The following is a 16,625-nucleotide window of genomic DNA, read 5'->3' on the forward strand; positions in this document are numbered from 1 at the left end:
TGCCCTCAAGCTGTAGCAGCAGAGAGTAATAGGGCAGCCCTTGGTTAGCTTCCTGGACCCTTCTTGGGAGGAAACAGGTCTCATTCCATAGACTTAGCCCCAAGGGCTGACCTGTGTGGGCGGCCTGCTTTGGATGGAAGAGGAGAGCAGGAGAGTCAGCACACACTTGAACCCCCTGAAGATCTGTGCGAAAAAGAAGATACGGCACAGATCTCACTTGCGTCCTGGGGTTTCTGTGTCTGCTGTGGGCTGGGAAGAGGTGCTTCCGTTCATGCGTTTTTCCCTGTTCTAACTCGAAGGGAAATGACTTGGGACGCCTGGACCCGAAATGTCCTGAAAAGAGAGGCAGTTCCCACAGTCCAGGGTGGAATGGGTGACTGCAGGGGGGACCATCACTGGGCGGGGGAGAAGGGAGGAGGGGCCAGGTGGGTTGCTGTGAGGGCGGCAGAGGCAGCCGTGTTGCTGGCTCCGAAGCGGAGACCGCTTCCTCTGGTGGCATTAGAGCTCATGCAGGTGGGGAAAGGGTACTTTTGGAGTGAGCGGTTGGGAATGGCAGGCTTCCTGGGGCTCCTGTGGGACAGGACCCGGCCATCGGCCCATCTCCAGGGCCAGGCTCGGGGGCTGGGCTGACATGCTGTGCACCCTGTGTCTGGGTGGTCTCGGCCTGGGGCCCCGTGCCGCCATGCTTGAGGTCTGAGCGATTCGGTACATGTCCCTTCCCATCCTCATCCCTGCCTTGGCTGGATGCATGCTGGGTGCTTTGAGCCACAGACCATGAGAAGAAAATGAAACGCACACAGGGCTTCATTCTCTTCCTGTCACATGGTCTGTCCTTTCGCTGGGATCATGTAACCCAGCCCGTCTGTCATGCTTGGGGAGGCAGCTGATTACGAGGCTCCATCGCGTCACCGGGCTGCCTGCCTGCCTGCCTGCCTGCCACTCGGGGCCATGTGTCCGGGCTGGGAACAGCCAAACCAACCAGACTCGGCTGTTTTACATTTTCCTCTCAGCTCCTCCCACGTTGCCCCCGACCACAGTGGGTGCCACAGGCGCCGTGAGCAGTACTGATGCTACTGCCACTGCTGCCGCCACCGAAGCCACAACAGTCCCCATCATCCCAACTGTTGCACCTACCACCGTTGCCACCACCGTCGCCACAACTACTGCAACCACTGCCGCCGCCGCCACCATGGAGAGTCCTCCCGCCATCGGGACTAAGACACACGAATCCGGTACTGCCCACTGTCCATGCTCCCCACCCTCCACCCGCAGGCACCCCAGACCGGAGGGTCTGGGATGGTGGTAACCAGCGCCCCCCTTTGTTCCTACTTTGGAAACACAACTGGATTCTCCATCTGGTGGCCTCGTGGCACAGGGGAGCCCCGCCCACCCCTTAGATGGTTCTCTACCACTTCATCTCCCTCGTTCTCGCCTTAGATCCCTGTCCTTTAACAGAGGGCCCCACGCCTCAGGCAGGATGCCTGGGTCCCACCCAGTAGGGCTGCCTCCAGCTGCGTGCCAAGCAGTTGGCTTGGGGCTGAGTGCTCCAGGAAGGACAGGAGCCTGACCCTGGCCGACTGTCCCGAGAAGGCTCCCTTTCTGGCCGAGTCACATCTAACCCTGCAGCATGGAGGGCTGAGGAGCGGCACGTGGCCGGCCTCCCGGGCAGCTCTGTCCCCAGGACCACTCCTCTGCGGCCCCTCTCTCCCCAGGTCGCACTTACAGACATTTCTCTTGAGAAGTCAGAGCTTCCAGGAGAGTGCCACCCGCAGGTACTCCGTTTTCCCTCCCACTCACACCCCCCACGCCGCCCCAGGCACACTTGTTAAAATCACAGCCTTTCTAGGGGCCCCTGGCGGCAGTCGACCGCGGGCTGGCCTGCTGAGCCCGGGCAGGTTCTGCCCCTGCGTCGCCCAGCCAGGCCAGGCCACTCTGGTCCTTGGGCGTGAGGAGACCCCTCGGGAATCCAGCCATGTTTCTAAGAACGGAGCATCGAACACTCTTATTACCACAGAGGGGAGGGCCTCTAGCTTGCAGAGCCCACGGGCCAGCTATAAAATCAGTGATGCGGGCAGAGGGCTGGCGGGAAGCACCCGGAACCTTCCTCCAGCAGCTGTTTCCTGGGCAAGTCCCTTCACCTTCCAAGGCCTGTCTCTTGTCCACTCGCCTCTCCTAGTGTGAGGATGGAGGCCTCGTCTGCACGTGTCTTCTTTTTTTTTTTTTTTAAAGATTTTATTTATTTATTTTTAGGGAGGGAAGGAAGGGGGGGGAGAGAGAGAGAGAGAGAGAGACATCAATGTGTGGTTGCTGGGGGTTATGGCCTGCAACCCAGGAATGTACCCTGGCTGGGAATCGAACCTGGGACACTTTGGTTCCCAGCCCGCACTCAATCCACTGAGCTACGCCAGCCAGGGCTACGTGTCTTCTTTAATTCAGTGACACGGAGTGATGACACCTGTAGCTGACATGCTCCTCGGACCTTGGAAACTCAGATTTGCCTTGAAGGTGCAATATCCAGAATCTGAGCAACATGCACTTGGGGAAGCGGTTGGGTGAGGAGAAACCTGCTCGGCTGTTAGAAGCTGCCACCAGCACCTGGTGCTGGGTGTTCTTTGCAGCCCCGCAGTGACGTGCCTTTTGCACTAGAGTGGGGCTCGCCCACCAGCCGTCCCTTGCCCTCAGGAAGGACTGGCCTTGCCACCACAGGGACTGGCCTCAGCCTCTCACAGCCCAACCTCGAACTGCGGGGAGCCCGGCCATGCCCCCGATCCTGCCCTTAGAGCTTGGGAACCCCCCTCCACCGTCCTCCCTTCCCTTCATGCAGCGTGACGGCTCTGCTGCCCAGGATTTTTAAAGGAAATTTTCATTTTTATCATGTCTTCCATCTTAGGACAAAAAGGTTACTTTTTTCAGGGTAAAGTTAGACGTTTTATTTGTACCGTCTCCTTCAGATTTCAAGGGATTCTCCCCAATTCTCACCTGCTAGGAGTCAGCGGAACAATCCCTGCTGCCCCTCCCTTGCCTTCTTGTTTTGTCGGAAATCGGTAGTTCTCCCTCTTGGTCCCTCTCTTTGAACTTCTCGGGTCTTCAGTGGTCATCACCTTGGCCTCTCTGTACAGCGGTGCCTTCCTCCAACTCCTACCTCTAAACTGTTTTGGTTTCTCGTCACTCGACCTTTGCTGATGGTGCCCCAATCTAACTGACCTTTAAGACAGTGAGATTTTAATCAATGTTGTATTAGTGGCCAAACTGATTAAACCTGATTCTCGGGCTATTTCCAGGCCCCCGAGCCGAGGGGGTGGAAACTCAAGCCCCTTAATTATGACTAATCCTAATTCACTCTCACTAGCAAAAACCATGAGACCCCCAGAGCTGGGGTCGGGGTGGCCTAGAGCAGCCAGCACGGTGGGAGCGTCTGGGAGATGGTAAAGAAGCCCGCCCCCTGCCCTCCCCCAGGAGAGTGCCCCGCGGTGCCGTCAGCGAACGCTCTTTCTTGGTCTGTCGCGGAACATGAATCATAGTCACCTGGGGCAACCCGCAGCCGACAAGGTTGTAGGAGAGAAGGCACTTCTTTGAAGTGAAGACCAGATCTTTTATCACTTCCCCAGCCCTGCAGACTCAGTAACACGTCAAATAGATAATGAGTAGGTGCGTCAGCAATGCACTCCACTTGTGTTTGACGGGGCTGTTGGTGACAGTGCCCCCTTGCATGCTAATAAAATATACAGGAGCCGTACTTGTAAAGTCTTTGAAATACAAGGCCCCATGCTAGCACTCCACTATTAAATCTTTGCTCGGAAATGAGGTAATCAGACTGCTGGGACTCTTGAAAAATGATTATGTTTGAAGATTAGCACCGTTCTGCTGTCCACAGGCTATGGTTGCAGACAGAGCCGTGGCTTTGATAAAGTAGCTCATAGGAACTAGATAATTAATGTCTTCTGTGCTGCATGGAGATCGAGCTTCAAAGGCTGTGGTGCTGCAAAGCCAACAGAACGGGATTCTTCTGGTGTCTGGACCACTGAGGGCCGGGTGTCGAAAAGCAGTCGTCTTTTCTTGGTCCCGCCTTGCCCATGAGGGAGAGGAAGGGCTCGTGCTGTCCCTGCTCGGGACGCTAAGACCCCAAGTCCCCGCAGACATCTGAGGCATTCCCCACATGGTCCGGGGTTTCGGTGGCTGAGCACAACCCCAGGGGCTCCTCAGACCAGAGTCCCTGTCTGGTCACCATCTCTTCCTCCGGTTTTAGGAGCCCATAGAGGTCCTGTCCTTCCTGCAAATCTCACCGTGACTATTTGAAAGGTCCCTCCCTCCTTCCCGGAGAATGCCCGTAATTGCAGGAAGGCAGTGGGCACACTGCTTCGCCCTGTCTGCACTTGAGCCAGCAGGGCTTTCCCTGGCCCCTCTGACCGTGCCGCTCACTCCATGGCTGATCTAAAAGGGAATGAGCCCAGGTTAGAGCCTGCAGTAATGTGGCTCAAAACTCACCCTGTCATTCCCACCCCACCTGCGTGGACATACAGACCACTGACAGCCCTCCCTCACATATGCACCCCCACTGCACCTGCTTGCACCTGGATGGCGACCTCGGGCCTGGCCTCCAAGGCTGCAGCTTGGAGCTCGGTCGGGCCCTGTGCACAGCCACTCGTGGCTCTTCCCTTTCCTGGCCGTGTGTGTGTGTCTGTCTGTCTCTCTGTCCCCAGCGCTGCCTCCCTCCTCACCACTAACTCCTCTTCTAACCTGCCCACCAGCCCCCGACGAGCAGTCCATATGGAACGTCACGGTGCTCCCCAACAGTAAATGGGCCAACATCACCTGGAAGCACAATTTCGGGCCCGGAACTGACTTTGTGGTTGAGTACATCGACAGTAAGCATTGCTGTGCGGGGTGGTGGCGGCCGCTGCAGCGGGCAGCGCAGGTGCTGCTCCAGAGAGCCCATGAGCTCCCCCAGGCTCGGAGAGGCCTGTCGGCCTGGCTTAACTGTGACCTGATAGAACTGACGTGTGCTCAGACGGCAGTGAGGTGGGAGGAGCAGGCTTACGGGGAAGGAAGGGGATTCTGCAGCCATTAGCAAGGTCTGGGGTTGTGTGTGCTGGGGAGGCCCTGGGCAATGGGGCCCTCCGTCCACTTCCTGCCCAGGATGAGGGCTCTGAACAGCCCCCCAGATGTGCCAAATCTCGCCTCTGCGTGGATCGCCTTAACTCAGAATCCATGTTTTCTGATATCCCCACTAGATAGCCGGGGTTGGGTCAGACTCGGGGTGCAGCTGTCCTTTGCTCAGAGGGGTGCCAGTGGCCATGGGGACACAGACCAGAGTAATTCGTCTGAGAGCCGGTGGCCTGAGCTGAGCTGTTCATGCTTTGCTGGATCTTGGGACCACGGGTCCAGGTTGGTTGGACTGTAGAGGAAAGGCCCCTGTTTCTGAGGGCCAGGCCCACCATGCAGGCCTCTTCGGCGTGGACAGTAAGAAAGTAGGCCAGCTCCCCCGGCGGGGCTGGCCACCCGAAGGCCTCCAGGGGGAAAACGACAGCCCTCCGTTCTCCGTGGGTGGAGGGGATCCACATGCACAGAGCCCAGAATCCCGAGTTCGGGCTGCACGTGTTCAGCCTCCTCCCACCCACTGCTGAGGACACGCAGGCACCCTCTCCTCCTGGTGGGTGCGTTCTGCACACGGGGAGAGATAAGAGGCATCTCCAGGTAAACTGGGGGATGCTGCCTGGCCTACTGGCCCTCTTCAGGGTAACGGCATTGGCTGACACCCTGAGAGTTTAGGGAAGGAGGTGTAGTGCTAAGACTGGTGAGGGAAGACAACTCCGGGAGAGGGAGCAGTGCCCTCCGCTGAAGGGCTGCCCCGGACAGGAGTCGGCACTGCGCAGAGGTGCTGGTGCTGGAGCCGCCTGGCGACCTCCTGGTCTGTGCGGTGGCCTGGCCCTGCCGGCCCCAGCCCCTCCCCCCACGCTTCTACCTTTGACAGGTGGCGGGGACCTAAGCACTGCCCCTCCAGCTGCTCACACCTGGCCCTGGGCTGACTGAGGTTTCTGTTCCCCAGGCAACCATACGAAAAAAACTGTCCCTGTTAAGGCCCAGGCCCAGCCTGTGCAGCTGACAGACCTCTATCCCGGGATGACATACACATTGCGAATTTATTCCCGGGACAACGAGGGCATCAGCAGTGCCATCATCACCTTTATGACCAGTACAGGTGAGAGGGGATCCGGCCTGGCCGCCCCCCGCAAGCATGGGCATTTCATCCTCATTCTCAGCTTCCTGCTTGAATTTGCTCCTCAGAAAAAAAGACCCCTCCCCACCCATTCCCCACCTTGCATGGCGTTTCTCAGCTCTTATACTCTGCAGCTCCTGACCAGACAAGAGAAGCCAAAAATGCATGCACAGTGGAGAGGCAACTGCGCTTCTAACCCTGTGGGGATGAGTGGGGCCACAAGGAAATGCAGAATAAGGACGAGGGGGCCACCTGCCTTCCCCGCTGTGCTCGAAACAAAGGGGCTTGGTGTGTGCGCACACGTGGTCCCCACGGGTGGGTGTGGGGCTGCTGGCGTGCAGCACAGCCCAGCCCGGGGACACAGGCTAGCTTCCTGCCCACGGGACTCGGGGACAGGGTCATCCAAAAGGACCTTGCCCCAGGGATTTCCCCAGGAACCAAGGGAGAGGTCAGCGTGTATGTTGCTGCCTTGCCACTGTCATCTGCTGTTAAAAAATTCCAAGCTGTGTTTATTATAGAAGTTGTTTGGGATTTGTTTTGATTTCATTATTGTCCTAAGTTTGTTATGGCTTCAAAGTGGGTGACGCCTCATCGCACTGAGGGAGGGGAGGGAGCTTTGCTAGACTGGAGTCGCCCTGGCTCTAACGGGCTCCAGCGGCGAACGGAGGAGCATCTTCATGGCACCACGTGGGCAGGTAGGGGGATCATAAAGGGTCCAAGGCTCAGAAACCTCTCTGCCGGGCTGGCCACTGGCCGTCTGGAGCTGCCAGGGCAGGGTGCTTGCCTGTCCGTTTCTGTGGATCTTTAGAATCAGACAGGCAGGTGGCAGGCTAAGCCACCTAAAGGGGGGCTAAAGGGTGGGGGAGGGGGAGAAAAAAGACTGGTCTCTGCCCCCAGGGAAGTCTTAATCAGATGCAGGTTAGCATGCAGACAAGGATAGGGGGGAAAAAGCACCCCAGAGGCTTGTGTGAACTTCTGAATGTTGACTGAAATGTTCGATTGCTCTTCTGTGCCTGGACCTGTGAGGCTGATCCTGGTAGTCACAGCTTGTGAGTCACTGCCCATCTGCATAAATGTCTTTCTCCTGCCTTTCTAGCCCAGCCCCTCCTAGCCTGGGCGTCCTGTCCTCCCTGTGGCTCCACCTGTCCTGCATATGTCTGTGCCATCGAGATGCAGAGGCTGCTTGGAGCTAGCCAGGCCCACGCAGGCAGGAGGTCTGTGAGCAGCCAGGCCGTCCTAGAGCCGGGAGAGGGAACTGGACAGGTGACTGGGCGGAGCAGGTGGCTGGACTCTGTAACCCGGTCGGGGTCCCGAGCTGCTGCTCACCAGTGCGTGCATTTGGTGTTGCTTCATTACAAAGTCCGGTCCAGCACAGAGGCAGGAAGCAGAGACAAGATTCGAGGACTGAGCTCCGTCCAGGGGATGCGGCAGAAGCCTGCGCAGCCTGCTGCAGAGAGACTTCTCCCAGTGCCGTGGGTGGGGGTGGGGAGAAAGAGCCAGAGAGGAAAGGGGTGTCCCAATCTGCTTCAAGGTATTAAACTCACAAGTCAAAAAAAAAAAAATGATGATTGATAATACACTTCTGAGCACTGACTCAAACGTTCATTTCTCTCTTCCGGTGGGTGACTTGAAGAGGCCGAGCCTGATAGCTTGCTGTTACAGTGAGTGAGGCACTTAGCACTTACACATTTTCCTGGTTCCTTCCACTGCAAGCTGGAAAGAGCCGATATAGGACCTTAGCTTTGAGCACAAAGTGCTCGCTTACCCCCCTGGTGGGCTGGAAATTACATAGGGAAAGAAAACACTGTCACTTTCTGAAGCTCGTGTGTGCCTGTGCAGAGCAATTAAACACAGTGTTTCCTGTGGGTGGGCTCCAGAGCCCAGTTCACAGATTCCCCCAGGTCCCGCGTCTCATCAAAGTAAGAGTCTGGGAGCCTCTCTGGACCTGACCCCTGGTCGTTTAGGCAACCACAGGCCATCACTGTAGTCCACAGACTCACACATGCTTTAGTGGTTCAGGAAAGAAGGGCGGAAAACACTAGGAATGCTGATGGGCTCCCTGCTCCTCACCAGAAAGATCCCCCATGGGGAGTTAATCACCTCCTTGAAGCTCTTGAAGCCAGAGGAGCCTGAGGGGCCCCAGACACGTAGCCCTGGACTCCAAGAGGCCAGTCAGCTCTTCCATCGTGGATGGGCAGCGGGGGAGGGGGGGAGGCAGTAGCATGGTGGATCTGACGGCGGGGTCAGCAAGACAGAGAGCAGCCCACCTCAGATCTCAGGAGAGCGGGAGGCGGGGGCGCTCAGGGCCCTGACTGCAGTCGGCCTCGTCCTACTGTGCTGGGGAGAGACCCGGGGCAGGGCAAGGTGGGAGTGAGGCGTGTAAACTGACGCCTGAGCGAGAGCAGCCGAGCTGAACTGCACTTGAAGAAAGTCCACGCCTGTTCTGTTTGTTCATCCGTCCTTCCTTCTGAAACATACTTCTGCTGACCCTAATGACTGGCCAAACCAAATTCCCCCTGATTGGTTAGGAGCCACGGGTGCTCCGCCTTGGGGATGACCTGCGTGTTTCTGGGCGGGGCTGCAGGCTGTGGTGTGGAGGACACACGGCGTACGGCCTCTGGCCCAGAGTCAGGGGCGTGGCGCCTGTGTCTGCCAGGCTCAGCCCACCTCGCCCCTTGGTTTGTTTTTTATCTTTAATGGAAACATTATTGGCATATAGCATTTATCACTTAGTTTTAGATGTTTAACATAATGATTTGCTGTTTGTATATATTGTGAAATAATTACCACATTAACGTCCATCACCAAGCCTAGTTATAACCTTCATTGAAGTTTGAACAGACTTATGTGTGCAAACTGCACAGAAAATTCTTTGACCATTTTGGTAAGGACTGAAGATAGCATTTGAACTTTGCATGGTAAAGTCAGGAATGGAAAGCTAAATTTGCTTCTCAATTGCCCATGTGCGCACTTCCCCTGGAATTGTGACTCCCCCCACCCATGGCAAAGGGAGTCTGTAGAGAGAGCTGTCAGCACGCATCAGAGCCAGCATCAGGAAGGGGGTGGGGCGACCAGGCCACCACAGACATGCGCACCAGCTTCTCTGCGAAAGGGGAACCACCGTCCACACAAGGTGAAGTGATTCCTTCACCCCAGGGCCCAGGTGTGGCTCACAGGCAAGCTGGTAGCCCCGTGACCCCGAGCTGGCATCAGGGAAGAAACTAAAGCAGTTAACCATATCACATTAGGGTTAAGTGGATAATTAATAAGTAGTCACTGACTAAGTATACATGCTAAGTACTAGGGGGCTCAAAGAGTCCCCTGTTCTCAAGCCTTTAATAGGGTCACTGGAAATCAGGACCCAGGAAACAGAGCAATTAAATGTTACATGAGCAAAGGGAGTTCAGAGACCGGCATGAGCTGGAGCAATGGGAGATTCGGGAAGGAGGGAGAAGGGAGGAGAGCAAGAGGGGTGGCTTTGCAGGCGCCCTCGGGCAGGGAGGGGAAGACCAGGGTGCTCGGCCTTTGTGGGAGTGTGCTAGAAACAGAACAGCGTAATGTGTCATTGCACCCTATGATCTGATGAGCAGAGGGTGAGGGGAGCCCTCTGGAGTGGAGCAGTGAGGTGAATGTGAGAGACAGTTTGGAAGGAGAACTGATAACTCTCAGAGGTCGGGAGAGTGGTGAGGTCACTGGCGGGAGCAGGGGGCGGGTAGGAAGACCCATGTTGAATTTCAAGCAGACGGGCCATTCCAGGAGCTGTTGGGAGGAGGCACTGGGCTTATGGTGTGGAACTGGCTGTAGGGACAAAGAGATGAATGCAAGGATCATCCCTTGGAATGCTGGGAGTGGAGGACTGAAGGTCAGAGTCAAGGACTCAGAGGTGGGTTTGGGAAGGCCACCCCCTGGTGGTAGATGAAGCGCCAGTGAGCACAGAGGGGCTCTGAGTTGGCTTGTGGGGGGTGGAGAGAGGAGTTGGCAGCAACGGGAAACAAGAGAAGATTGAGTTTTACCTAAAAAAGGACAGGACAGAGCTGAAAAGCTTGGCAGGTTCCTCAAGGGTTTTTATTTTAAGATACAGGAAACTTCAATGTATATAACAACAGAAGAGAGGAGACAGCAAAAGAGGAAAATGAACACGTTAGGATTTTCAGCGATCCGCTCAGGACTGAGCTGCCAGGGAGGTGAGGCGTGGGTCTCCCGCTGGGGGAGGAGTGGCTTCTGAGGGGCAGGAGCCCCACCCGACCCGGGAGGGGCCCGTTGTGGAGGCCGAGGCAGCACTGGCCTCCACGGCGGGGTAAGGGGGGTCAGCGCTGCCTGGGGCGGGGCCGTGTGCAGGGAGCAGTCTGGAGGAGCTGTGGGAGACGAGGCAGGGTGGCCGGGCGGCCGTGCGTCACGTCTCCATCCAGCAGGGTCCAGGGCACGAGCTGAAAAATGCAGGGATGGGTGACGAAGGAAGGACAGTGAGGCATTTAAGGTCAGCAGAGGCCCCACTGGGCCAAGGGAGGGCTAGTGGGCCGGGGAAGGGAAGGAAGTGGAGGGCGCGTCCACTGAGTGGACGTGAATCACGTGCCTTCTGAGTGTAAGGCTCTGTCCTGCCAGTGGAGAGGCAACAGTGAACCTGACATCCCCCTTCGAGGAGCTGGTCTCCTGGCTGGAAGGACGAGAGTGGGAACGGGCACAGACAAGGGTCGCATCTCCACTCGACTGCTTACTGGCTTTGTGACCTTGAGTAAATCCCTCGACCTCCGTGGCTCAGTCTCCTCACCTGTGAAACAGAGAGAACGACACAGCCCCGCCGCTCCGTGGGGTGGTTGCGAGGGATGTGCTGGAGAGTGTGGGGAAGGACTGCAAGCACAGCCCGTAGGGGGCGCTGATGAGAGCGTGCTGTCAGCGGTGGTGGTGATCCCGCAGCCCCCCTGGTCTGTGGGCACTGTGGTCCGAAAATACCGCCTTTCCCCAGCCACTGACAGCGTCGCGGCTCGATGGCCCAGGATCCCCAAAGCAGGTGGTCCTCATTTTGTCGTGTTGTCCGAAGGCCAGCAGAGCCTCACATTAAGGCACAACGCCCTCGCCGTCTACCGCGCTTCACCTCCAGGGGGCATGCATCGTCCCGCGTCACCACAGGAAGGGAGTGTGCAGTGCATTCAGGTGTTCTGATAGACCACATTCGCATCACCTTCATTACAGTGTGTGGTTATAATTCTTCTATTTTATTATTAGCTGTTCATCTCTTTTTATGTATGATTTATAAATTATACTTTACCATAGGTCCTATATATATATAGGAAAAAACGTAGGGTTTGGTACTAGCCACACTTCCAGGCACCCACTTGGGGTCTTGGAGTGTACCCCCACAGACAAAGGGGGCTGCTGGGGTGGCTGTCAAATGGTGACAAGTGCTGTGAAAATGATGGAGTTCTGAGAGTGACTGGCTAGGGAGAGGGACTCTGCTTTAGCTGGAAGATCCAGGAAGGCCTTTCTGAGAAGCTGGCATTTGCTGAGATGGATTTGAAGAATGAGCAAAGGCCCCGAGGCTGGGACGAGCATGGCCATGTGGCCGGGGCACAGAGAGGTGGCCCGGGCACCAGGGAGGGGCCAGGGCCCGCTCGGACGGGACCTGACAGGTCGGCGTGGGGAGTGGAGGTTTTCCCACTGGTGATGAGATGCAGCGGAGGTTCGAGCAGGTAGTGATTTGGTCTCACAGGGGACTGGGGGAGGATCCCTCTGACTCTGTGGGGGCTGGTTTGTGGGAACAGGAGCAGGGGCACAAATGGGAGCTCCCCCACAGCATGTGTAGGTCAGGGTAGCTGGCCACGCTCTGCGGAACTCGCCTGCCTCTCAGCCTGGGCTCGGAGAGCATGGCAGCACCTGGTCGTCAGTCTCCACCACTGACTGAGACCATCCTGGTACAATGCCCTTGGCTGGGTTCTGGGAAGACGGTTTCTCAGCCCAAGGGGAGCAAAAGGTGGGACCTGCTGCACAAGGGAGCACTTGATGAAGACCCTGGAGCACCCCCTCTGTTCCCCGTACTGCTCCCCTGGAGGAGGCCCATGCCTGGAGGTGTCGCTTTTATTCTCTGGTCCATAGCAAGGAGAACGGCGAGTGGGTCCTGCCCAGCTCACACTGCCTCCCAAGCCCGAGGCCCAGCCTCTGGGTCATCCAGGAACCCTCAGATGGTGCCTGAACGCCTGTATTTTAGACTCACGCACATGCCCCTGCAGTCACACAGGGGTCTGCCCCTCTGGAGAGACTCACTGTCACGGGGCAGCAGGTGACTGGCACCACTGCGGCAGGGGAGGTGGGTCTTCCATGCGGACGTGGTCCAAAGGGGCACGGGCTGCGCTGAAGGCGTGGCCCCAGCCTCGCCACCAGCCGTCTAGGGCACCAGCACAGAGCCTGTCCTTGCTTCCGGGAGTGTGCAGTCCGGCTGGGGAGGCGTGAGAAAGCATGGGTGTCCTGGGCCCGTGCAGGCCCCCAAAGGTGCTCTTACAAGGGGCGTTGCATCGTGACCATGGCCACATTCCCTGGTGGGCGGCACACGGGCCCCATTTCCTCGCTCCTGGCTCACCGATGGGGAACCAGACCCCTGTGGCCGGTCCTGACCTCCCCTCAGTCCCTGCCAGGCTCTCACCGGATGTGGTTTACCGAAATGCCATGCCTTGTTCTCAGGGAAACTTCCCCTTCCTAACGGGCCTGCTTGTTCTGCTCCCTGTCCCCCCTTCCTCTGCCTCTTTTCTGACCTTTGACCTTGGCTCCTTAATTATTTTCTCTTTGTCCCTGTATTGGGCAGTGTGGGCCAGAGGGCTGCTAGGCGGTAGCATTAGGCTCCAGCAGGAACATGGATGTGAAGTAGCCGAGGCTCTTCCCTCACGTCTCCCTCCTCACCTTCCCCCACGCGAAACCCTTCACGTGTTTGCTTGTGCCCCGCCCCCAGCTTACACCAACAACCAGACCGACATCGCCACCCAGGGCTGGTTCATTGGGCTCATGTGTGCCATCGCCCTCCTGGTGCTGATCCTGCTCATCGTCTGCTTCATCAAGAGGAGTCGCGGTGGCAAGTACCCAGGTGAGAGTGTCAGGGGAGGGGGCTTGGGGACTGTCCAGTGCCACAGCCGGGGCAAGCGGGCTCTGTTCTCTCAGCAAGCCCAACTCCAGCCGAGCTTAAAAGCAGTCCTCTTCCTGCCTGTTCTGTGCATCTTAGAGCTGCCAGAAAGCACTTAACTTAATTAAGTTTGCTTGAGGTGGGCGGGTGGAGCGGTCCAGGCAGCTCCAGAGAGGGGAAGGAAGGAACGCCAGTCCCTATTAAGAATGACCTTCCCTTCCCTTGACTCACTATCCATCTGCTCAGTCAATGGACTTGTTTTCAGACTGAATCTCGTTAGAATCCTGGGTCCCAGGGAAAGAGGAAGAAAGAGAGGCATTCTCTCTAACCTCGAGAGAATGTGGTGAGGAGGGGTCTGGGCAGAGGAAGAACGCCCACGGGAGAGCAGTAGAGCTGGGCTCTCCGGGTGACGAGGGCGTTGTTACAAACACCCTGACAGAGCAGGAGCTCCCTCATGAGGAGCAGGCAGAAGCTGAGGGGCAGGTGGCAGGTGGGACCCTCCTGGCCATTCAAGGGCTTTGGGCTTCCCTAGGGTCCCACAGGGGCATTTCTCTTCCCTGGGCCTCAGATCCTCCAGCCCAGATAAACCAAGGTCACGGACAAGGACCTCTGACATTCTCGCTTCTAGAAATATTGATTGTTTTTCAGACGGGCCAGAAAGCCATCTGTGTGCGGTGGGTTGGGCAGGGAGACAGGAGACAGGATAATGGATGACCCAAGAGCAAAAGTCCTGCTGGGCTGCAGAGTGAAATTGCTCCTTGCCCCTCAGAGCCCCAGCAGCCAGACGTGTCCTGTGCTCCCCAAATGCCCACTACCCCCACCTCTGTGAACAGACCCTCCAGGACCCGCCTCAAACTCAGAGAGAAAGGAGATGCAATTTACTCCCTTCCCCTGCCCCTTACCCCAGACCTCGGGTATCTGCAGAGTGAGGCCTCCCCTTGAAGTAAGGGAGGCATGGGGGTAGGGGCAGGAAACTACCGCTCTTGTTTTGGTGAATGACGTTTTCTTCCATGCCGTTGTGCTGTGTTGGGATTGTTCCTCTTCTGTAAGGGAGAAAGCCGGAGTCAGGGCGATGGGCGGTCTGACTGAGCTCACCTCCCTGCTCCAAATGGAGCTGGAACACCTGAAGAACTCAGCAGGCGCACTCTGAGCCTTCCTGTGCCCGTTAGAAAGCACCCACTCCAGTTCTTCTTGCAGCCACCCTCCCCCGCTCCAGCCGCAGGTCACCCCTACCCCCAGTCCGTTGGAAAGATAAGGGAACTGGGGGCCAGGAGGCCAGGGCCAAGTCCTTATTTGAGACTTAGTTGCCAATTTGTCACGTGAGGTGATCGTCACCTCTCACGGCCGGTTTTCCTCCCCTCAAATGGGGGTGATTACCCTTTCTTACACCCCCAAAAAAAAGATACAGAAAGAGTCATTCATGTAAGTGTCCGCTGAGTGCCCGGCTCTGTGCTGGGTGGTAAGGATTCTGGAAGGAAAGCTGATCTCCCCCTCGAGGACGTTTCCGCTGGTGCAGAAGGAAGACCACAGCACGAGACAGGGCCCCGATGGCCGCTTCCGAGCCCCAGGGGAGGCCTGGGGCAAGGGAGCCCCGCAAACGGGCGAGGTCACAACGCTCGCTTGGAGCCGGGAAGAGACACGCGGTTAGGTCCCCACCCTCAAGGAAGGAGCTAGCGTCTCATCGCAGGCATGAGAGACACACGCAAGTGATTATAATGCAGAGCAGAACAAGGAAGTGCCCAGGAAAGCCTCACATCCATTTGGTGTTTGGGGAAGACCTCAGGTAGAGGCGTGGGGAGCCAGGCGGGGGTAGAATTTCGTTGTCAGTTGGAGATGTAAGGAAGGCCCTGGCGAGGAGGAGGAGGAGGAGGAGACAGAATCGACTCAGCAACTGACTGACGTGGGAACAAGAACAAGGGAGGCATCGATGGCGCCTCACTGGAAGGGAGAGTGCCGCTGAACCCGAAGGTAGTGTCTCCCGGCTCTGTGGCCAGGGCTCTGGAGAGCAGGGACATGCTCAGTCATGCCTTCTGTGTCTTTGCTTCTCTTACTGATCAAGTGCGAGAAAAGAAGGATGTTCCCCTTGGCCCTGAAGACCCTAAAGAAGAGGATGGCTCATTTGACTACAGGTGCGTCATCTCCTTGGCTTCTGTTCACACACACAGCGCCCCCTGTTGGTGGACTGTCCTCACTGCCCTGAGCAGTACCCTGCCCTCAGAGCACTGGGCTTGGCCCACAGGCCACTGAACAGAGTCCTCACCCAATGCCGTGGGCGGTCGCCTCTGCCTCTCTGACAGCACCTGCCCGTCCTGGCTGTGCCGGCCCAGGCAGCCCCCACACGGCCCGACACACGCATTCGGTGAACGGCACTTATCACTCAGCTGACAACTCAGATTCACTGAGCTCCTGATATGTGTTCCCACCTTTTACTCTGAAAATGAGCTCAGGGGCCTCTTTGCTAATAAATGAGAAGCTCTCAGCTTCCCTTCTGCCAGCACCCAGCCCACCTGGCAATAATGCCCCAGGCAAGCTGTGCTATCCTAAAGAAAGCATGGACTAAGGGAGGGATGAAGAGCAGTGTGTGGGGGGCAGGGGCTTAGGCCTTTTCCTCATGAACTTGAACAATATCTCTGGCCTTTAGCCTAAAATAGGCCCACCCCACCCAGTCACTCTCTGGGACCAGGCCGCCCCTGTCCTCCTCTGACCTCCAGGTTCCATCCTGGGCCTCCGCCACTCTGCCCGTCAGCATCCTGGCACACAGGGTCAGATCAGTGGGCAGCACAGCCGCAGCCCACACTGGAGCCTGTCTGGCAGCTTAAAGGACCACGTCCATCCATCCAGTCCTAACATCCCCATAAGCCCCCCAAAGGGCAAGCACGAGAGGCCCCTCCCCTGACTGTCCCAAGGACCCTTGGAGGGGGCCCAGCTCCTTCATCAGCTGAGAGCTGCTCCCTGGTCACGGGTTCCGAGGGCTGTGGGCTTTCTGCCCCCTCCCCGACCCTCAGTGTAGCCTCAGAGGAGGGACACGGACCTCCTCAGATACAGGATCAGAGGGCCATGCTGTAAGAAGCTGCTTCCACAGGTACCTCTACTCCCCTAGACCCCAAAGCTGGTGGGCAAAACCCTTGCCTCCTCCCCATCCACCGCGCCCTCCTGACACTGAGGTTGGATAGGCACGCGTGGGCCACACACCACACCAGCACCTGGACATGCACACACACCCGCCCCCCAGCTCTGGGTCCGGGGGTGGGGCGCAGGCGGGGCATGGGGTGGGGGTTGCAGCATCCATCCTAGAGCCCCCAC

General features: G+C 57.5%; 1 protein-coding gene across 10 annotated transcripts in view; it reads left to right on the forward strand.

The window, feature by feature from the left end:
* NFASC (neurofascin) overlaps positions 1–16,625 on the forward strand; it is a 195,593-nt gene that overhangs the window by 170,932 nt on the left and 8,036 nt on the right. For 7 of the 10 annotated variants that reach the window (XM_036015547.1, XM_036015548.1, XM_028530952.2 and 4 more), the window contains 2 exons: positions 13,155–13,286; positions 15,382–15,451. In XM_036015547.1, coding sequence (XP_035871440.1) covers positions 13,155–13,286; positions 15,382–15,451 — 202 coding nt within the window. Of the gene's footprint in view, positions 1–1,010; positions 1,233–4,748; positions 4,866–6,046; positions 6,200–13,154; positions 13,287–15,381; positions 15,452–16,625 lie in introns of all 10 variants that reach the window. The other 3 variants (XM_036015545.1, XM_028530951.2, XM_036015546.1) reach the window with 2 other exon arrangements.

The sequence above is a fragment of the Phyllostomus discolor genome, chromosome 14 (genome assembly GCF_004126475.2).
Source record: "Phyllostomus discolor isolate MPI-MPIP mPhyDis1 chromosome 14, mPhyDis1.pri.v3, whole genome shotgun sequence".
NCBI classification, from domain to species: domain Eukaryota; kingdom Metazoa; phylum Chordata; class Mammalia; order Chiroptera; family Phyllostomidae; genus Phyllostomus; species Phyllostomus discolor.